General features: G+C 47.7%; 1 protein-coding gene across 1 annotated transcript; it reads left to right on the forward strand.

The window, feature by feature from the left end:
- Positions 1–5,314: 5,314 nt before the first annotated feature.
- Positions 5,315–21,226, forward strand: COPS3 (COP9 signalosome subunit 3). The gene is made up of 12 exons (XM_068909271.1): positions 5,315–5,600; positions 8,058–8,187; positions 10,027–10,139; positions 10,239–10,288; positions 11,088–11,180; positions 11,885–12,064; positions 13,241–13,381; positions 15,245–15,418; positions 16,453–16,539; positions 16,876–16,989; positions 17,576–17,656; positions 17,914–21,226. The coding sequence occupies exons 1-12, from the start codon at positions 5,546–5,548 to the stop codon at positions 17,965–17,967; spliced, it is 1,272 nt and encodes a 423-aa protein (XP_068765372.1). The 5' UTR covers positions 5,315–5,545; the 3' UTR covers positions 17,968–21,226.
- Positions 21,227–22,578: the final 1,352 nt, after the last annotated feature.

The raw sequence follows: 22,578 nt of genomic DNA on the forward strand, positions 1-22,578 counted from the left end.
GCAGCTGCGAGGGGAAGGAGCGGCGGGATGCAAGGGAGAGGCAGGGGGGAGGCAGGGGGGATGCGAAGGGGGTGCGAAGGGGATGCAACGGCCCGTCCTCGCCCCCAGCCCCCTCCGCCCCTCCCCGCCCCATCCCTCTCCGCTCAAGCAAGCGCGAAGCCGGCGCCGCCCGGCAGCCGCGGCCCGGGGCGGGCCGCTGCCATCGCCCCGACCCGGCAGTGCAAAGCCCAGTTCCTCTTCCCGGTGCCTGGCCGAGCCCGGAGCAGCGGCACCGCCTTAAAGCGGCACAAGCGCCCTGCGGAGCGCGGTGCGGCCGCGCCTCCGCGCCGCCGCCGCGGCTGCAGCCCCGCGCCCGGCCGCCGCCGCCCGCAGCCTCTCGGCTGCAGCCACGCGTGCCCCGGCGTGCACCCCCTCCGGGCACAGCCAGCGTGGGCTGCAGCCACGCGCGCCCTGGCGTGCACCCCCTCCGGGCACAGCCAGCGTGGGCTGCAGCCACGCGTGCCCCGGCATGCACCCCCTCCGGGCACAGCCAGGGTGGGCTGCAGCCACGCGTGCCCCAGTGTGCGCCCCTTCTGCACCCGCTCAGGGCACAGCCAGGGTGGGCTGCAGCCACGCGTGCCCCGGCGTGCACCCCCTCCGGGCACAGCCAGCGTGGGCTGCAGCCACGCGTGCCCCGGCGTGCACCCCCTCCGGGCACAGCCAGGGTGGGCTGCAGCCACACGTGCCCCGGCGTGCACCCCCTCCGGGCACAGCCAGGGTGGGCTGCAGCCACGCGTGCCCCGGCGTGCACCCCCTCCGGGCACAGCCAGCGTGGGCTGCAGCCACGCGTGCCCCGGCATGCACCCGCTCAGGGCACAGCCAGGGTGGGCTGCAGCCATGCGTGCCCCGGCGTGCACCCCCTCCGGGCACAGCCAGGGTGGGCTGCAGCCACACGTGCCCCGGCGTGCACCCCCTCCGGGCACAGCCAGCGTGGGCTGCAGCCACGCGTGCCCCGGCGTGCACCCCCTCCGGGCACAGCCAGGGTGGGCTGCAGCCACGCGTGCCCCGGCGTGCACCCCCTCCGGGCACAGCCAGGGTGGGCTGCAGCCACGCGTGCCCCGGCATGCACCCCTTCTGCACCCGCTCAGGGCACAGCCAGGGTGGGCTGCAGCCACGCGTGCCCCGGCGTGCACCCCCTCCGGGCACAGCCAGGGTGGGCTGCAGCCACGCGTGCCCCGGCATGCACCCCCTCCGGGCACAGCCAGGGTGGGCTGCAGCCACGCGTGCCCCGGCGTGCACCCCCTCCGGGCACAGCCAGCGTGGACTGCAGCCACGCGTGCCCCGGCGTGCACCCCCTGCGGGCACAGCCAGGGTGGGCTGCAGCCACGCGCGCCCTGGCGTGCACCCCCTCCGGGCACAGCCAGGGTGGGCTGCAGCCACGCGTGCCCCGGCGTGCACCCCCTCCAGGCACAGCCAGGGTGGGCTGCAGCCACGCGTGCCCCAGGGTGCACCCCCTCCGGGCACAGCCAGCGTGGGCTGCAGCCACGCGTGCCCCGGCATGCACCCCCTCCGGGCACAGCCAGGGTGGGCTGCAGCCACGCGTGCCCCGGCGTGCACCCCCTCCGGGCACAGCCAGGGTGGGCTGCAGCCACGCGTGCCCCGGCGTGCACCCCCTCCGGGCACAGCCAGGGTGGGCTGCAGCCACGCGTGCCCCGGCGTGCACCCCCTCCGGGCACAGCCAGGGTGGGCTGCAGCCACGCGTGCCCCGGCGTGCACCCCCTCCGGGCACAGCCAGGGTGGGCTGCAGCCACGCGTGCCCCGGCGTGCACCCCCTCCGGGCACAGCCAGCGTGGGCTGCAGCCACGCGTGCCCCGGCGTGCACCCCCTCCGGGCACAGCCAGCGTGGGCTGCAGCCACGCGTGCCCCGGCGTGCACCCCCTCCGGGCACAGCCAGGGTGGGCTGCAGCCACGCGTGCCCCGGCGTGCACCCCCTCCGGGCACAGCCAGGGTGGGCTGCAGCCACGCGTGCCCCGGCATGCACCCCCTCCGGGCACAGCCAGGGTGGGCTGCAGCCACGCGCGCCCTGGCGTGCACCCCCTCCGGGCACAGCCAGGGTGGGCTGCAGCCACGCGTGCCCCGGCGTGCACCCCCTCCGGGCACAGCCAGCGTGGGCTGCAGCCACGCGTGCCCCGGCGTGCACCCCCTCCGGGCACAGCCAGCGTGGGCTGCAGCCACGCGTGCCCCGGCGTGCACCCCCTCCGGGCACAGCCAGGGTGGGCTGCAGCCACGCGTGCCCCGGCGTGCACCCCCTCCGGGCACAGCCAGGGTGGGCTGCAGCCACGCGTGCCCCGGCATGCACCCCCTCCGGGCACAGCCAGGGTGGGCTGCAGCCACGCGCGCCCTGGCGTGCACCCCCTCCGGGCACAGCCAGCGTGGGCTGCAGCCACGCGTGCCCCGGCATGCACCCCCTCCGGGCACAGCCAGGGTGGGCTGCAGCCACGCGTGCCCCAGTGTGCGCCCCTTCTGCACCCGCTCAGGGCACAGCCAGGGTGGGCTGCAGCCACGCGTGCCCCGGCGTGCACCCCCTCCAGGCACAGCCAGGGTGGGCTGCAGCCACGCGTGCCCCGGCGTGCACCCCCTCCGGGCACAGCCAGCGTGGGCTGCAGCCACGCGTGCCCCGGCGTGCACCCCCTCCGGGCACAGCCAGGGTGGGCTGCAGCCACGCGCGCCCCGGCGTGCACCCCCTCCGGGCACAGCCAGCGTGGGCTGCAGCCACGCGTGCCCCGGCGTGCACCCCCTCCGGGCACAGCCAGGGTGGGCTGCAGCCACGCGTGCCCCGGCGTGCACCCCCTCCGGGCACAGCCAGGGTGGGCTGCAGCCACGCGTGCCCCAGGGTGCACCCCCTCCGGGCACAGCCAGGGTGGGCTGCAGCCACGCGTGCTCCGGCGTGCGCCCCTTCTGCACCCGCTCAGGGCACAGCCAGGGTGGGCTGCAGCCACGCGCGCCCCGGCGTGCACCCCCTCCGGGCACAGCCAGGGTGGGCTGCAGCCACGCGTGCCCCAGGGTGCACCCCCTCCGGGCACAGCCAGGGTGGGCTGCAGCCACGCGTGCCCTGGCGTGCACCCCCTCCGGGCACAGCCAGGGTGGGCTGCAGCCACGCGTGCCCCAGGGTGCACCCCCTCCGGGCACAGCCAGGGTGGGCTGCACCGACGCGTGCCCTGGCGTGCACCCACTCCGTGCATAGCCAGGGTGGGCTGCGCACACGTGTGCCCCGGGGTGCGCCCCTTCTGCGCCCACTCCAGGCGGCCAGGGTGGGCTGCAGCCACGCGTGCCCCGGCGTGTGCCCCCTCCGCGCATAGCCAGGGTGAGCTGCACCCACACCTGGTCCAGGTGACATGCCACCGAGGCAATGCGGGTGGGAGATACCCACTCTGGGCGCTTGGTCCCAAAGGGAGGCAGCGTAGCGAGAGGTGGCACGACCCAGAGCTGATGTTCTTGGCCAAAATGCTTCGCTGCCGCAGTTTCCTGACTTCTCGCATGGGGCGAGACCCTTTCCTTCAGGGTGTCTGTGTTTCAGTGCCCCGCAACACCCGTTAATCTCCCCTTGCCTGCTTGTTGCCACAGACGCTCTCCCCTCTGCGGTGTCTGTCCATACCTGTTTTGGAGCTGATGTGCTAGTACATGTTTTGGGGCACAATGTGCATATGTAACCCATGCGATGATTTTGGCAGCTAAACCTTAACGTACAATATGTGTGTTTCTACCAATGCACAGAGAGGAGTTATACTTTGCCCAGATTTTCATTAGATATGATGCGGTTCTGCCCATATGGGTGACAGAAACTTTTAAAAGAAGGTATCAGGACCCAGAAGAACGCTTAAGATGTGACGATAATGTATGGTGCTACAAGAGTTGACATGTCATAAGTGGACTATGCAGAGAGGAACTCAAGGTATTAGATTTCTAAGGGCTGACTGTCACAGAAACTACCTGCTGTAAAGGTTTGTATGATCTTTGGTCATGCGTTAGAATAATGTGGTGAACAAAACATTTAGGGGATTAAAGCTGATGGAGAAGACTGCAGAGGGTGACTAACAAGATGAGGCAAGTGCTGAGCTGGGAAAGAGGAGATACTGGTTGATAGTAATAACAGGACTTTCCAATTCTAGAATATTTCATCTCAATTCCAGAATATTTTTCAGGGGAATATGTTATCCCTGTTTCACATAGAGGGCAAATGAGCTGCAGAGATCAAGTGATTTGGGTGACGGTCTCAGACTGAATAAAGAAAGGAACAGAATTCCTGACAGCCGTGTTGTACATAATGTAAAACATACAGAGAGGTTACGAGGGAAAGTCTGTGATGTTTCAAGTCCATATTCTGCTCTCGCTCACACCAGATGCATCATGCTCATGGCAAAGAACGGGATTTCAACATACCTGGCATTTCTAAGCAGCGAGAGAATGCATACACGTCATTCATGCCATAGAAAAAGGTTTCCTTGTTTGTGGTGTGTCGAAGGACATCCTCCCAGCCCCAACAAATTCCCTGCCCTTAGCAGCTCAGGACAGCGTACCGACAAGTTTGGCTCCGGTAGGGATGGAAAACATGCCTGCGATTATATAACTGAGTGAACAGCACTGCTCCTTGGAACCAACTATGCAAACGTTGTTCCCCGACAGGAGGCAACGTAACTGTACACGATCACTTGGCAGCCACTGAGTTCAGCCCCTGTAAGAGAGGTAACACAGCTACGAAGAACCAGGTCTCGTTATGAAGTCACTCCCCATGTGAAGGCGGGTAAAAACCCGCCACCGCACGAGAGCAGCACGCGAGGGGATTCGTGGGCAGGTGCTGTCGAGGCTCCCGCGGGAGCCGGCGGGAGGCAAGCGGCACCCGCCGCAGGCCCCACCGCCACGGCGTGACCGCCGCCGGCCCCGCGCGGGGGCTGACGCTTAACCTCCCGCGGGAAAGCCCTTCGCAGCGGGCAGGCCGTCGCCCTGGCTGCCCACCTCAGCTGAAGGACCGTCACTGCAGGCCGCGTGCACGTCTGACGTCGCATGGACGGCCGCATGACGTCACGCACTGGGGAGAAGCAGGGGGGGGCGGCCCGGGAACCCGAGGCGGGAGGCAGGCCCTGACACCGTGACGCAAGCAGGGGCGGGTGACGCCATCATGACGTCACCGGCCTCGCCTCCCAACCCTGCTGAGTCACGGCCTCCCGCACTAAGATGGCCTCCCGGGCCCGGGGAGCGGGGCGGGCGCTTCCGGCGGGGAGAGGAAGGCGGCGGTTGCCACGGCGACCACGGCGGGCGGGGTGGGCGGCCGCCGCTCTCGCGAGAGCAGGGGCCGCGGCGGAAGTGACGCGCGGCGGCGGGCGTCTCGCGGCTCCCGCAGCGGCGGCTGATTGGCCGGCGGCGGCAGCGCCCGTGCCGCAGGCCCCTTCCCGCTTCCCCCGCCGCTCCCGGGCCGGGCCGCCCCCTCCTGCCCTCTCTCCCTCCCTCCCTCCCCCGCCCGCCCCGCCCCGCCCGCAGCGCGCGCGCGGCCGCGCCGCCAGCCGCCAAGATGGCGTCGGCCCTGGAGCAGTTCGTCAACAGCGTCCGGCAGCTCTCGGCCCAAGGTGACCGCGGGGGGGAGCCGCGCGGGGAGCGGGGCCGCCCGCCGCCTCGCCCCGAGGCCGAGAGCGGCCTGGCCGGCGCCGCCGGGAGCCCGTGGGAGGCGGCGGCAGCGGCGGCGAGGGGAGGAGGGGGGCGGCCCGCGGCCTGCCCCGTCCCCCGGCCCTCCCTCAGGTGCGGAGGGCGCGGGCGGGCCCCCTGGAGCAGCGCTGCTGCGAGGAGCGGGGGGGGGCGGGCCCGGCCGGGCCCTCGCTCGCCCTCCGGGCGGGAGTTTTGGGGCCCCCTTACTGCGCCTTCAGAGGGGGCCCTGGAGGGTTGAGCCTGGGCCGGTTTGACAGGGCATGGTGGGTAGGCTGTGCCCTCCTTGCTCATCGCGTCCTCTCCCAGGGCAGCTGCAAACCAGTCTCTTTTTTTGGGGTAGTTAGAGCCCCCGGGTGAGTGAATTGAAGAAGATGCAGGCAGCTTTGCCAAAATCTAAGCCTTGGAATCAAGGGGAGGGGGAAGAGGTGACATAAGAGGGACCTTAACTGATAGGGTATACACTATCTTGTCACCGAACTGCTGAGCATATACATTTCAGGAGGAGTACGTTAAAGTACTCTTCTTCAGGTGGGCAAAACGGAATATGGGCAGAAAAACACCGCCTTTGTTTTTGGGGCACTGAAAAGCTCTTCTGTCTCCACTGCTGAGATTTTTTTTTTTTTTTGGCCTACCATAGAAGCATATGATAGATATGTATAGGCCTGAGACTATACATAGGAGTTCTCATAGCCGAGTGTTTGGAAGGTGTTTTAATATCCTCAGTTAGGCTTTCTCAGTTTTATCGCCAAACTCCTAATTTTCCTGTGTGTGGGTACAGTATTTCCTAGTTCTTGAATCTTCTTGCTGTACTGATGCTCCCGAAAGCGTGTTTTCTGTTTTTTCTCTGCATGGGACGTTTGCTCCCTGGACGTCATCAAGAACTGATACTTTCTTCTATGGCCCCAGGCTTTTTCTCTGGTAGTTATATTTGGGTAGAGCTCAATTTTTCTCTTGTTTTATGCTTTAACTCATCAAGTCTATAGAATTTATACTTGTGGTATCAGATGCAAGCGACAACTCGTGCCTGCAAGATCAGGTACAAAACAAACAAAACAACAAAAAAAAGGTGCTTCTTTGTACATATGTAGTTCAGCTGTGGACCTTCTTTTTGCAAGGTTTTGTGGATGCTAACTGCTCAAGAGGAAACGGGTCACTTCATGGAAGTTCTTCCATTAGGGATTAGCCAGCTAGGCACTTCTTATAAGGCAGGACATCCATGAGCACGAACTATTGGAGGTTATGAGAGCGTACAGGAGAAGTACGTATGCTTGCAGTGTTGTTCTCTGGTCGTCAGCGTTTGGTTGCATGGCAGATGAGATAAATAGACCTTTGTCTGACCCGATGTGGGTATTTCTACTTATAAAAAAATAAAAATAAAAAACTTGCACTTTAAAGGGGAGTCTAGGTGATAGCAGCAGAGCAGGTAGATTGCCCTTTTAGGGGGGATATAAGTTTTTTTTCATTACTCGCATAGTATTACCCTCATCTCATGATGATTTCTGTAAAGGTGTGATAACCTCTGCTGCTTCTTCTTTCTCCTTTTCTTTTCCAGGGATTGAAAATTGAAAAGAAATTCTGGTTTAGAAAGGGGAAAGCTTTTAAGTAATTTTGGGAAAAAAAAAAAAAAGATTTTTGAAAGCAGTTCATGATAATCTGTCTTTGCTTTCTTTGTAAGGTTTCTTGGTATAGCATACTTTCCTAATTCAAAATATTTGCCTTTCATGCTGTATTCATAGCTCCTGCAAATAAAATAACACTGTAGTTCTAACTATATGAAGTAAATTTTAAAGACACTTTCTTAACCCTCTAGTCTATATATTTAGTTGTAATTTCAAAAAAAAAAAAAGTTTATAAGCAGACCTGAAAAGGTTGATCTGGCACTTGAGAAGCAGCAAGTAACAAGGCCTGCTGTTGCAGTTTTTTTGGAAGGGAATACTAGTCTTGGAATTGTTTTTCCCTGTAATACCTAGAAGGCACAAGTGTAGATCACACTTGCATGAAACAGAATGTTGAATCACAGTAAACTGACCAAAGTCTTGGTGACTTAGCTCAAGTGAAGCTTCGTTTTGATACGAGATCCCTGAAGCCCTCTCTCCGATGAGGCAAGTTGATACTGGATTTCATGTTCTGTTTGTGCTCTTAGGGTTTTCTTCACAGTCTCAAGGGCCAGAAGCTTAACTGTTTCCTTTTAAAAATATTCTGTTGGCACCTCACTTGTTGAAAACCGTGCCTAGTATATTCCAAAAAAGTAATTTATCTGGGTAAGATTACTTTTTTTTTTTTTCCTCCCTCAGATTATAGAGGGAAGCAAGGAGTAATAAAGTATGGGAATGCCTGAGTGTTTTCTAATTAGAGCTTGACGACGATGTTTCATATTTCAGGGCAAATGACCCAGCTTTGTGAGCTGATCAATAAAAGTGGAGAACTGCTAGCAAAAAATCTCTCCCATCTGGATACAGTGCTTGGTGCCCTGGATGTGCAGGAACACTCATTAGGCGTCCTTGCTGTCTTGTAAGTGTTATTTGCCTTTAATTAAATCTCTTAGTATCAAAACCTCAGGAAACGTGATGAACTGTCAGCAAAACATCTTACTTATGGACATAAATATTTTCACTCCACCCTTCTTATAATGGTGCTTAATTTCCTTGTGTGATGCACACTTTATGAGAAAGAATACCAAGACGAGTTTATATTTTCAAACGAAAAAAATTCCGAAGCTTGTAAAATACTAAGACTGCCAATTTTTTTCCCCTTTATCTATTTCCCATGCTTAAACCTGCATAACGACTTTTCCCTACATGTTCAGCAGAAAGATACAACGCTGATGTTTTCATTTATTATTATTTATATTTGATCGGCAGGACATTAGTGAGCCAGACTGAAAGCATTAAGCAGAACTTTTCTTCCAGGGAAGCATGGGTTTCTTATCTTAATTCTTGGGTACTTGTCTCCAGCCAGCACTGAGGTTCTTGGTGCTGTCTGCAGTTTAAGATAATACTTCAGTCGCCTTGGTGATGCTGAGGTGAGGTAAAGACACTTCTTTTGTTTTTTGGAGATTTGACTGTGAAGCTCAAACTGTATTTTCCAGCTGTACCTAACAGCAAGGGAAGTGTCTACAGGTTCTATTATTATTTAAAATAGTCTATTAAAGGAAAAATCAGAATTCTGGTTCTTGATCTACTATACCTTTGAAATAAAATGACTGTAGTGTACAGAGATATGTGAAATATTTCACTAGCATCTTTTACTTCACTAGCATCTTGCAAAAATGCATCATGGAATTTACAAAAAGCAGGGCACCTATATTGTATCAGCAGAAGAATTATATCATGGGGCACATGAAAACAGTCATCAAAGCAGATGGAGGAAGGAAGATAACTGTCTATAAGAAAGAATGCTTAACGTGTAGTATTTGAAGAGATGATATTAGTGAAGCATACAGGTAAGTTTGTTCCTAGCTGAAATTGTGGCATGGAAAACTCCCTACATTAGTAGAGCAAGACTTTTTGAAGAGGCAGGGAAGGGGAGACCGTACGTAACTAGGACAGTCCTTACCCTTGTGGGGAAGGATGGTTCATGATCTAGGTAGGTTTGAGCTGCATACTACAATGCATAGCAAGTGAATTTGCTGTAGGATTGCATTGGAAACCTTCCAACAACGTTGAATAGATTTATTTTTTTTTCTTTCTGCACGTCTTTGTGACTTTTGTAGGAGACATAGCTAAAGATTTCGTTGCAGTCAGATGAGCATCGTCAAAACTAATCTTATAGAAAAAGCAATGAGCAAGTCATCAGGCTACAGAGCGCTACAGATCCGTCAGACGTGAAGAGAGACTGGAAATGAAGAGCAAGAGCTCTTCTGAAGAGATGCACGTCTAATAATTTAATAGTAGAGGAATCTCCAGCACATTCACGCAGGAGATGATATCTAGGCAAAGGTGTCTAGAGAAGTTGTGCGTGGCTCAGTATTAAAATTCATCATCTTTAGCCAGTGTTTTTATTATGATTGCAACTATGGTACCAAACAAAATCATTCTTGTGTTTGCCATAGTTTGTTCTTAATTCTAGTTTTCACTAGATGCAAAGTAGGGGTGTGTGCTGAAAACATGTTTTTAAATACTGTGCAGCTCCTAGGGACATCCATGTGTAATGTGGCCTAAATGTTTTTAATGAAATGAAGTATGTAGTCCTGGAGTGGAAATCATATGCCATCTGTATTACACACTTTGGGTTTGTTTCCAAGCAGTTTCATGCATCTGCAGAGATTTACAAGATGAAGATGAAGCTTTCTTATTTATCTCCAAAAATTAAGTGTTAAAACCTTTTCTTTATTTTTCTGCCTTGTTTTAGGTTTGTGAAGTTTTCTATGCCCAGCATCCCTGACTTCGAAACGTTATTCTCACAGGTGCAGCTTTTTATCAGCACTTGTAATGGGGAGCACATTAGATATGCAACAGACACTTGTAAGTTAATCTCGCTTTGAGAGTCTATGCAAATCTCTTTAAGTATTTTGGTGTTCTTGATTTTCACTTTTTTTTTTTTCCCCCCCCAATTGTATTCAGTTGCTGGCCTATGCCACCAGTTAACAAATGCCCTTGTGGAAAGAAAACAGGTGAGCAAGTATCATCTAGCATGCATAAGCTACTAACATATCCAGTCTCTTAATATCTTCATACGGATTTGCCGATAACTTCATTTTAAGTATATTTATGCAGCTCCTTACTTCTTAAAAGTCTACTAAAAAGTAATGAACTTAAAACTAGATTTTAAGGAAAAACTTAAGATAAAATTTGTTGGGAGAATCATTTTAAATGCGCACATGCGCACACCAGCAGTGCCAAGAGTGTTCTTCAGATAATACGTACGTGAGTAGGAGAGAGCTGCAAAAATGGTGAGTCAGTGCTACTAGTTCCAATGTTACCCCATCAGTCTTGTATAGCGTTCTTTAATTAAAGGCCTTAAGATGTAAGGGAAACTTGTTTAAAAAAGTCTGAGTAATGATTTTGATGCTAAGAAATGTGACTTTTTCAGGACGTTTTCATTGAGATCTGCTCTGAAATAAATTAGAGATCAAGGCTGCTCTAAGTGAAGTTATTGCTTTTGATGGGACTTCACGTGGTGTCACGGTGTTAAGAAAATGGTCTGCTATCAGTACAAACTACTGTATTTCTGATGAGGTAGTCTTTTTGGAGAAGAACTGCTGCTTTATTTAGTTTATCAGGAGAAGTTATATAGCCACGGTTACTTTTATTTTCTGAGACTGCAGTATCATACAAAAAGGGAACCTCAGGTTAACTGTTACTTAATGGAACCTATCAATTAGTGTTATTTTTCATTTGTAAGTGTCAACATAAGATCCAATGTGCTGCCATCTATGAGAAATTGTCTGAAAGAGATGTAATTTCTGACAGCCCCTGCGAGGAATTAGCATTCTCAGACAAGCCATAGACAAGATGCAGATGAACACAAACCAGCTGACCTCAATACATGCAGATCTCTGCCAGGTAAGAGTAATATTAGGGCTTATTCTGTGAGTAGCAGCTTTGAAATACCCATAACCTTTTAAGGAGGCGCACGTTTACATACAGCAATGTAAAAATGGCTTTTAATTGTTTTTTCCAGTAAGAAATAATATGATATACTGACATAAAATCTCCTTCTGTTTATTTTAAGTGTTCAGTGCGTGTCCTCAGATCTCTTGTTTTGTTCTTAATTTCTGGAAGTCCTTTGACATCACTTCTTTCTGAGCTGAGAGAAGGTCGCACAGAGCTCTGTCTAGACATAGAGGGTTTAAGTGTAACATCCAGATACTGTTTGCTCAAGTTTGACTGAAGGCATGTTTGTCTCAGTGCCTTTGGCCTGAATTTGCCACTTCTGTCTCATTCTTGGCTCCTGGGATTCCAATTTGGACGGGAATGTTCAGTGCAATATTTAGTGCTGCCAGCACAGTAGTCTGGAAGGCCTGCAGTTTCAAGTAGCTTTGTCAGAGTACTATTTCTTTAGGCTTCAGATAATACCGACTGTGCACTGGTATAAATTATGGGTTCTTCAGATATCATGATATAATGAATAGTCTGCTTTACACAATGACTGGCATACAGTGCAAGATCTATTTAATAGTACTAAATGAATTTAGTTTCAACTTCTTCCTCGTTAAAACTTGAACGCAAATGGCTAATTTATGGAAACTTGGTTTATTTTCTTGTAGCTCTGTTTGTTAGCAAAATGCTTTAAACCTGCCCTCCCGTATCTAGATGTGGACATGATGGATATTTGTAAAGAGAATGGGGCATATGATGCGAAGCACTTTTTATGTTACTACTATTATGGTGGGATGATATACACTGGGCTAAAGAACTTTGAAAGAGCACTCTACTTTTATGAACAGGTAATGTTAAATTAAAACGGTAAGTTTGAAATGTGATCATTTAAAGGGCAAAAATCGCTTGTGTGGTAGCGTTGAGAGAACATAGCATCCCTGAATTGCCATCAAAACCCGCAACAAATGCGGTGTACCTAGTATGAAGTACAAGAAGTCTCCAGTTATTACTTTCATTCTTCGCCTTTTAGGTTATAGCTGTGTTAATAGATCTATGCTGCTATTCATCATTTGCATTGGTTTTGCGGATGTGCATCATAGTTATACATAAACTGATTTGGGTTAGTTTTAATTTATAAGCTGTCTTACAGAAGGCGTAGCCTGAACAGTTCTCTCTGAAGTGCGTTAAGTTTAAGTGAAGTAACAAATAATGACAAGCTATCTTCAGAAATCTTTTCCTCTAAGAAGGTCTCTTTATAGCCAAGTAGCTATTGCACCATAAAATTGCACCAACTGAAAGGTTGATGTTAAATTTATCTCACTGTAAATATTTTTCAATTGCCTGCTTATTACTGTTTACATATGAAACAGTTCACAGGCTGATGTTCAGAATGGTGTGTTTTCAAGTAAAATGAGTTGAGTGGTTTTGTTTTCTGAGACCTTTGCTAATTTTGAGGGAAGCTTGCAATATTTGCTGCTTGTACTTTCTCTGTGAAAGAAAAAACAACCGTGAAATTGGGAAAATTCAGCGGGGAAAAAATTGCTGTCAAATGCACTAAACAAACTGGTGCAGCATTTTTCTTTTCTATAAACAAAGGTGAGCAAGTCTATATATATTAAAAACTTTAGGGTTCTGTTTAAGTCCAGCTCCTACAGGCTCTGTATTGTCATTCCTAGTAACAAGTAATTGCAGGTAATTTCTAGTACAGTTTTTAGACACATACCAAGGAAGAAAGTTTTACTTTGATCTTAGCAAGGTTATTTTAAGATGGGCTTCATTGTAGCAGGATACGCGTTTTGAATAGCTGGTATAGAAATTAATTTGGGAGGGGAGGGGGACAGACGTTTTTGGATAATTAATTTTGACAGAAGAGAGTTGGGCTTTAATGCTCGAAAGTGAATTTCTTATGTCATTGTATTCTTTGTACATGCAGCTTTAAACTGCGATTCTACTAATACAGTAACTACTGGGACCTACCAGGAAGCATATTGATTTTCTGTTTCGTTTCTTTCTCTCTCGCTCAGGCAATAACTACTCCAGCCATGGCAGTCAGTCATATTATGTTGGAGTCATATAAAAAGTATATTCTAGTTTCTCTGATACTACTTGGCAAAGTTCAACAGCTACCAAAATATACTTCCCAGATAGTTGGTAGATTCATTAAGGTAAGTCTTGTGAATACAGCTAAATAATAGAACAAGAAATCTGAACTTGTTATCCGTGTGGGCAAGAGTTTTTGTACCCTTGCTTTATGGTACTATCTAATGTTATGGTCCATGGAAAATGTACAGCACACCAGAATGACACTTTTCACTGCCTTTCTAGGCTGTGAAAGGCATGGCTAAGGATTGTCTGTACGTCAACTCTGAAGTCTATCCCAGACATAAGCTGTGTTGTTCATATCGGCAATACAGGGTTTTTAAACTTAATTTGGGGAAAACTCTAGGATTGGGAAGACTTCACAATTATAAATATTTTGTTCATTGATAGTGCCTATGCATTGATAGACTCTTACCTTTTCAGAGCACAAACAAGACTCACGTTTCACTTGGCTTTCAATACGCAGTGCCTGTGTTCTAAAAAAAAGTCCAACCATAACTTCATGTAGCTAAAGTTGATACTATATGTAGCTGGTGAACTGCTCTAGGAAATGCTGCTTAAGCCAACTATTCCATGTGACTGCTGGCGAAAAAAAAATCTACCTGCCTCTCCTCAGCTCCAGTCCTTTCCCCATCTGCAAAAGGAAAGCTGTACTGACCTTTTGGAGAGAGCAGTTAGAACTACATGTGCTGAGCTGTAATAGAAGTAAAATCTCATACGTCACATTTTCAGGATCAGCAGTGAATTAATAGTAGTCAGAGTTTATATGCTAGCAAAACGGAGAAGGATTGGAAGCAGTTTCCTGTTTCCTTCACTACTGATTAGTTTGTGGAGAGAGTGAATAAAATGAAATCCCAAACCTAAGATAAAACTTTGCATGCTTGTTTTTGAATAATTTGTTCTGAAACAGAACTTGTGTTAATTACTGTCTGTATTCCAAGTGTTTTCAATTGTATGTGTAGCAGAGTTGCATGACTTTTAGAATCCAACAGTTTTTCACCGTGTTGAGGGAGTTGTAATGGAGAGAGAAGTAGGATCTTTGAACATCTCTCTCTGTCAGTCCTTGCTGGCGTGAGGTTTGGACTTGAACTCTCTACTTTTCAGTGTTTTGCTTGCTGTGAATGGGTCAGAGAAGACTTTGTTTAGAAAACTACAGTCTGCTCGTTCCAAAATATTAGAGAATTAAAGTATATCGAGTTTCTTCCAAAACTAGCTTTCTAAAGAATAAAAGCTTCTGAAAAAACTGAGTTAGGAGTCCGTAAGGATTTTGATCAGGTATAGGGTGGAAGACAAAACAGTTGTCAGAAGAGTCGTGGTCCTATGAAAATAACCCACTTTTTAAAAGCATGCTTGTTTTTAATTAACTCCGAATTGGCTGGTTGGTGACCAAAAGCTTTAAGTTTCCAAAAATCCTCTTCTTTCTTAGAATACTAATATGCAAGCACACCAACTGCCGTTTTGAAGTAATTTAGGTGGATTAATCTTTACCCTCTGCTTATGCTTTGGTATTGTCCGTGCTGTGGTTCACTGTAGTCCAAGATGACAGTCTCTTAGAGGGTAAATCGAGCATAATAGATGGCTAGCCAGTGACTAGCCAGAATTATAATTATCCTAAATTCAGTTTATTTCATATGATGCTCGACTAATGGACTTATTCCTAGTATTCCACAACTAGCACTGTCCTGCAGAGGTTCTTGAATTTTTTTTTACCAATTCTTACACTGCACTAGTATGGGCTGAATGTACAAAGATCAATCAGTGCTTTAAAGACTTTATGTGGGCCTCACATATTCTGAAAGAGACTTGAGCTACTTAAATTCACTTTTATACTTGCATGACCTTTTAAAAACTGAAATAGTGAATAGATTTTGCAAGGCTGGTTGAACTCCATGTGCTTTAAGGAAAATTCATGTTATTTCTAATTGCAGCCCCTTAGCAATGCTTACCATGAATTAGCGCAAGTTTATTCAACCAATAAACCCTCGGAGCTTCGAAATCTGGTGAACAAACACAGTGAAACATTCACAAGGGATAACAATATGGGGCTGGTTAAGCAATGCTTGTCATCTCTTTACAAAAAGAACATTCAGAGGCTAACCAAGGTAAGGTGCGGGTTTTGTTTTGCTGAGAAATTGAGTGATTAGCCTTCCCCAAACAGTGCTTCTCGGAAATTGATTCAAATCAGAGGAGACTGATAATGTAATAATCTCACAGTGAAATGGCTAAAACTTAAAATCACCTCTCTGAAACAGCGATGTAAGTTTTCAAAATGCTCTATAGAGAAAACAAATTCATTTGACTACCTATCCATTATCTAAAAGGTGGTTCAATCTGGATACTGCCGTGGGTAGCTCCTCTAATCTAAACAGAAAGTGTATGTCTGCTTGTCTGCTTCCTCTTCGTCCTGAAGCTTCCAAACCGTGGTACATGTGGCAGGGTGCTGATCTAATTTAGTGGTTTTGCTAGCTCAAAGGAGAGAACTTAGCTCATAAAACTTCCCTGGGTAACCAAAAAAGTCATGAGCACTGCTACCCAATGACCTTCATCTTTCTCCAGAAGATAGGAAACCTGAACTCTACGGGTTACTTCATTAGAGTAAAGGGAGTGAAAGGGACAAATTTGGGGAGTGTCTGAAGTAAAGGAAAAACAAAAGCAGTGGAATGATAAGGTGCTTCAGCTGGCGAGATGAGGCTAATCTTGAAAGATGATCAGGGGAAAGCTGTTTTTTTTTAGAAAGCTTAATTTCAGTGATGTTTGCTGAAGTGGAGCTCATGTCTAAAGTAAAGCAATACATGCATCTCTTGAAGTGAATTCAAGAAATGGACAAGCCTTATTCAAGTAGAAGGATGAGGGAAGAGGTTGGACATGGTTCCCTGCGAAAGAAGGGATTGCAGAAATGGAGTCACGACTCCCTTAGTTTTATACTGCACATGTATGCAGAGCACAAATTACTGTCTTTGGGAATTAAGTCATTTCTCCTTCTCTGGTGCTTTTGTAAGTAGTAACTACGTGTTCTGCTTGGTCCTGCGCATCAGACGTCAAACATTTAAAAAAAAGTTATATTGGCCCTAAGGGTTTGGTAGGGAAGGTTCTCAAAATCAGGTTTTAATGATTTGGTACTTTATCTAAATTTCAGACATTTCTTACATTATCATTACAAGATATGGCAAGTCGAGTGCAGTTGTCGGGACCCCAAGAAGCAGAAAAATACGTCCTCCACATGGTAAGGCCTGTTACTGGGCTAAACTATCCTATTTTAAAAATTGATCCAAATGAAGAGCTTTCAAGTGTTTTGGTGGTGAATGTTATGAATGGCTGAGGAATGGCTCCTTTTCAGGGTGAAGGAAGTACTGTTAGTCCGCTGTGGTTTTAAGACTTTGAGAACAGAGTGAAAAGAGATTCTCTGCTTAAAATGAGGCATGCATCATTTGTCTTCAGAAAACTGCTAGGAAATAGAAAGCAAACAAGATAAAGATGACTTTACAAGCTGTCTGTGTCTTGTAGCTACGTACAATTCCATACGTAGCTATAACTTGTATTAAACCCTCTCTCGTTTCAGATAGAAGATGGTGAAATTTTTGCAAGTATTAATCAGAAAGATGGTATGGTCTGTTTCCACGATAATCCTGAAAAATATAACAATCCAGCTATGCTTCATAACATTGATCAGGAGGTAAATAATCTTTGAGGTATTTTTGCCGTTGGAATTCCTGCTGAAGAACCCTGGTCTATAATCGGGAATCTGCTGGAAGAAGTCAGGCTAGGTCACTTATAAATGTGGAGAATCAGGACTATGAATCATTATTATTTCACAGTACTCATATTTAAATGTTTTAGATTTGTAGTTAGTTACTAGCAATGAGTTTCGCGTTGCATCTTCGGTCCAACCTGAGCTGCTTCAGTAGACTGCATAGTGTTGGTGACTTGAAGTTCCTTGAATTGACTGGCTTAGGAGGACTGCTTTTAGAGCTTTAGACTTCAAGGTTTAATTCTAGTGGTTGGAGGTAAGCTACCTGTAAATTGAGGCGCTTGACCCTTGTGGGGCTGTCTATCAGTGGCCGTAAAAAGGATTGTTAGGAAAACGTGCATCAAAAAATAAAAAAAAAATGACCTAATGCTTTTGTTTGGGAGATGGAGGAGGAGAACATTTTGACTCGGAACTTTTCCGATTGCTGAAGTTGTTGCAGTCATGAATATCTTGAAGATTTTGTGCAAGCTGGACAAAATAATCAACTTAAATATTTTCATTTTTTCCTAAGATGCTGAAATGTATAGAGCTTGATGAACGACTGAAAGCCATGGATCAAGAGATCACTGTGAACCCTCAGTTTGTGCAGAAGGTAATTGACTTAGTATCCTGTAAAAGTAGGAAAGACATTCAGTGCAGTGAGTATGTGTTACACTGAATGTCAGTATTTACAGCGTTGATCGTTCCGTGTATACGTAATGTGGATAAAGATAATGCTTTTAAAAACACCAAAGGAAGTGCAAATTACTTCATATGCACTTTATTTTCCTACCTTTTAACTTTGGAGTTGTCTGTCTCGAAGGTAAATCTTCAGATGGGTTTTTGAAGAAATAACTCTTTCCCTTCCAGAGTATGGGCTCTCAAGAAGATGACTCAGGGACCAAACCATCCAGTTATTCCTGAAATTAATGTTGCTCACCACTCCGCTTTCAAGTAAAAGCTTAAGAGAATCACGCCTGGAATAGGGCATTGAGGAGTTCCATGAAGAGAGCAGAGAGAACTGAGCTTTGCTTTACACCTGGACATTAAGAAAATAAAAGAACACCCTCTCAGTACTGTATAATTTCAGAAATATGCTCTGCAAAGAAAAAGGAAATCTCAAAAGAAACTTAAGTCTGTTGTGGATTTATTTATCTTCAGATTAACATCGTTAATGCATTAAATAATCTACCTTTTGTTTTAAAGGGTTTGAATGTTGCTGTGTTTCTGTAGCAGTCCTTTTCCTCTTTGCAAAAAAGTGTTTATTCAGGGAAGAATACAAGCTAGTGTTGTTTCACTTGCAAGAGAATTACTGGTTTATTATTTTGTATTTGAGGTTGGCTCCAAGTGCAGATTCATCATATGTATGGTGTGGGGAGTTTGAGTAAAACTCCCTTGAGTTCATAATCTGCATACGCCCGGTGTAGTTGGCTGCTGTCTAGTAAAGGGTGAAATAAGAACCATGTTCCTCTTCCCAAAAGGGTGAGTGTATTAATGACTCCTTGTAAGGTGGTCTTGCTGAAAAGCAGAAATCACTGTAGGGCATCCGTATATGACAGCTATTTATTTCTAAGTTTCTGGGACAAAATATTTCCTAATAATGTTTGCTATTAGATCAAACGTCCTGGGCCTAACCAAAAGGGTATTTGGAAGACCCTGGTGTTCTGGAGGATGCTTGCTGTGAAGTTGTTCAAGCTGAAAGAAACTTAAATTCTTGCTTCTATATGATAGGACATAAATGAGTTTGTTCAACCCTCTAGTACTTTTCTGCGTTGGAAATCAGTCTAAGTGAAGGCCATGCTGTAGATCTTTTCTTTGTTTCTAAAGAAAGCAATTCCTTATGATAGAATCGTATACAGCTCTCCTAAAAGCAGGGATTTATTTGGAAATAACATGCTGGAATAACATCTGGTTTTTAAACCGCTATTTCAAACATCACAGCGTTGTCATTGGGTTCTTTAAGTGCTTCGCTCTTTGAATCGATGGGCTCTCAATTTTTCTGTAGCTCTTAATGTACTTGAAGATTATTACTGTTCGAGCACCTTTGAAACACTTAATGTCAGTGCAAATCTCCTACTATCAGACATAAATAAACCTGTCATCAAGTCAGAATGTGAGCAGCTCAGCATCCAGTGCTTCCTACTTAAACACCTGAATAGGAGCTGCTTGCTACTGCTGATGACCTGCCAGTTTTTTTCAGGTGCCTAGGTGGGAACTAAGGATTTCTGGCTCTTGCCGTGTGGAACTTGTATGTATTGAGGTCACCAGTGGTTGGAAAATATATCGTTTGTGCTTCCAGTGCTGATACAGAACTGTTGGGGTTTTCATTTGAAACGGGCATCTTAATTCTAGCAGAGCCTCTGTGACTGAGTGCTCTCTAGTAGCAGAGAAGTGTCCACAGGCTGTTCTTTAGGTGGTGAATGAAGTTTTTAAAAGTATAAAATAGCAGTTTAGTAGCGAACACAGCATAGGTCCATAGCGTTAGTAGCTCACCATTGAGTACTTGTGCTTCCTATCATAGCAACTTCCATATTTGAAGGCAACTTTTACACCTAATCTTAAAGGAAAATCTTGTTTTTTTTTTTTTTTCACAACTTGCCTTACCAGTCTTGTAATTAAAGATATTTATGATTTTTAAAGTCTTTTCCTAGTTAATCCTGCAGTGATTTCAATGCTGAACATGCTCATACAATTTTCTGCTCTGGTACTGTGGAAGTGTTAAATATGTGATTCATAATGTTGTGGGCTCAAGCGCAAAGTTGGGTGGTAGAAGTATTTACGATCATATGCAGTAGTCACAGAAAGCACTGACAGTGACTAACCCCAAACTGCCACGTATACAAATATGTGGAAAGCTCGCCTTTTGTCACCAAGGGACCACTTGCCGGGGGAGAATGTATGAAGAATGTTTTCGTGAAGTTTGAGAAGAATGAGAAATGTCCACTTCGCATGGCTAACGTTTTGTAGCACTAGTTCCTATTAGTGAACACGGACGTACCTGCTGAGAGCTGTTGCAGTGGCTTTTGTATGTGTGGAGTTACAAGCAAACTAATACATGCAGCTGGCAAAGGGCAGCTTTTTTTTTTCTTTTTTTTTCCTCTTGCCAAAAGTAGGTAAAGTAAATCATACTACATGTCAAAAGGATGTAGAAATTGCTATGTGATAGTTTCAAAGCATTGCCCTTAAAAAAACAGATTAAGAATAGCAGCATTTATATATAATCTGAAAGTTTGAGACCTGCTAAAGTTTGTTTTCTGATGTGGATAATTGTGCTGCTAAATTCCCTGACTGCTGTTGAAAATTCAAAGTCAGGTCCCACCACTAGAGCTGAGTCGATGGAAAGCGTTCACCAAAAGTGCTTTGCAGAAGGGCTTCTAAGCAGGGGGGTCTGATAAATACGTTCAGTCTGGCATCTGCATGTCTTGAGATCCTATTGAAAGCAAGTCTTCCAGATTTTTAATGGAGTAGCTCCTTCAAGTCTTGGAACTAATAGCGTGGGGCTGTGGCCAGCTGAGAAGCTTTGAGAACACTTGAGCTTTCTGGTTGTAACTTCTATTCTACCAAAGCCCTTCCCTACAACAAATATAAGGCCACTACGTGCTGTGTTTATCCAAACTTAGGATGTGAGAAGTGCTAGTTCTTCCAGTCGTGCATGACCGCAAGGTGTGATCACAAAATACTGAGTGCGTGCTTTGATATCTAACCCATATTTTCATGCATCTTCATTAACTGCATTTTATATCTGCATTAATTAAGGTAACATGAGACTTGCAACTACACTTTTTAGCCACAGGAGGGATCTCCAGTTCAGTTATACGTAGCAGCTACTGATGTGGGATTTTGGGGGTTTTTTGTTTTGTTTTTTAAAGAAAGGGCTAGAAGTTGCTTGTATACAACCACCTCTCCTATTTTGGTGCCACTGAGGAGCACTAACTAGTGAACTTTGCTAATACATCTGCAGTATTTCCGTTGCGCCAAATGCTTTTGCGTAATTAAAGTTGCCTCGTTCTACACAAATTCCCTTTCTCTATTCTACAGTACAACTGCGACCCGTTTTGTGTGTTGTCATGGGTTTTCTGTATAACGTAGGAATTGTTTTCTGCATGGCCATACTGGCTGAGGAGGTTAGACCTGAGAAGCTGTTTAAATGTACTATTGGAAAATAAAGATAACAAACGAGTAATTCTTCTTAATTTGTCTTAAATGGCTGGCCTGAAAGAACGAGATAGTAGGTGTTTCTTATTTGGCTTTCTCTTGGCTTTTGGGGGGTTCTCTTGTTCTTGTCGCTTCTCAGGACAAGTGATGGCTTACAGTTGGTCGGAGGGAGACTCTAGTTGTTGTCTGCGCGTCGCCATGCCCTGTGGTCAGGAGTTGTTCAAGCTCTGTTGGTAGCTTTTCAGAGGTTTCCCGGAGTGTTTCAAGTAGGAATAGCTGGTTCCTTTTGTGCAAGCAGGCGGTAGGACCTCCTTAGGAAGAGCTGCTGCAGGCCCTGGTCCAAGACGGGCTCCAGGGTTAGATGGACTCTGGATCAAACATATGCTGCAAATGAGGTCTCTTTGCATTCAAATCTCATCTCTTGTGTTATGATCACCATCAGAATGATGAGTGCCATTTTCTCCACCAGAAGCATAACTCTTTAGTCCAAGCATGGCTGCTTGGATCCAAGGGCACATATTGTAGTAATCATTGATCTCTGCTATTTCGGAGGATTTAAACTGTCTGCAGCAATGCAAGGTGTGCTCAGCTGAATGGTCAAAAGTATATATATCTATATATTTTTTTCTGTTCTCGTGTGAAGAACAATACAACCCTCTCTCTGCCTTAGCGCGGTTTCCAAAAATGTTATAGATCTATGTTATTCCATGGCAGAAGACTTACCATAGTGCTCAGGTGTTCTAGGGCTCACCTACAGTGGAAGGGGAAGGGGGAGAATCTAGCAATTGATTATTTTAAAGCCTGAAAGGATAATTATTTCCCCTGGAATTTGAGGTTTATCTCTTCATTGCATTTTCCTAGGGATAAATAGTGAGCTAGTACCACTGCCACCACTAATGCCCAACTGGTGCAAGTGAAAGGAGGGGGGATGCGTATAGCAGGAGAGACTAAAACTGGCTTGTTTCTTTTAACTCGAGGTGGCTGCTCCCTTCCTCCAGGGTCTTAATCTGGGCCTTGCTGGGCTGACTTTCTAGATATAATTAGGGGAAAAAGACAATACTTAAAGGCTTTTTCCATTATCTGCCCTAATCTCGTATTTTATTAGTCTACAGCATACGTCGTACCGCTCGTCTAGGCTCTCTGCGCCCCCCCCGGAAGAGGAGTCCCCGAGCGCGGCTGCGTTCCCACACCGGCAGGCTGGCGGAGGCGAGCCCCGCGACCGCGCACAGCCCCGCGCCGCGCACCCGGGAGCCCCCCCACGCGCCTGCGCGCGCGGGGCGCCACCCCGCGCCCTGTGGCTGGCACGTGACCCGCCCTTTGGACCGCACCACCCGCGCCGGGCAAGGGCGGGGGTGCGGCGCCGGCTCAAGGCCCAGCGCC

The sequence above is a fragment of the Struthio camelus genome, chromosome 15 (genome assembly GCF_040807025.1).
Source record: "Struthio camelus isolate bStrCam1 chromosome 15, bStrCam1.hap1, whole genome shotgun sequence".
In the NCBI taxonomy this organism is placed as follows: domain Eukaryota; kingdom Metazoa; phylum Chordata; class Aves; order Struthioniformes; family Struthionidae; genus Struthio; species Struthio camelus.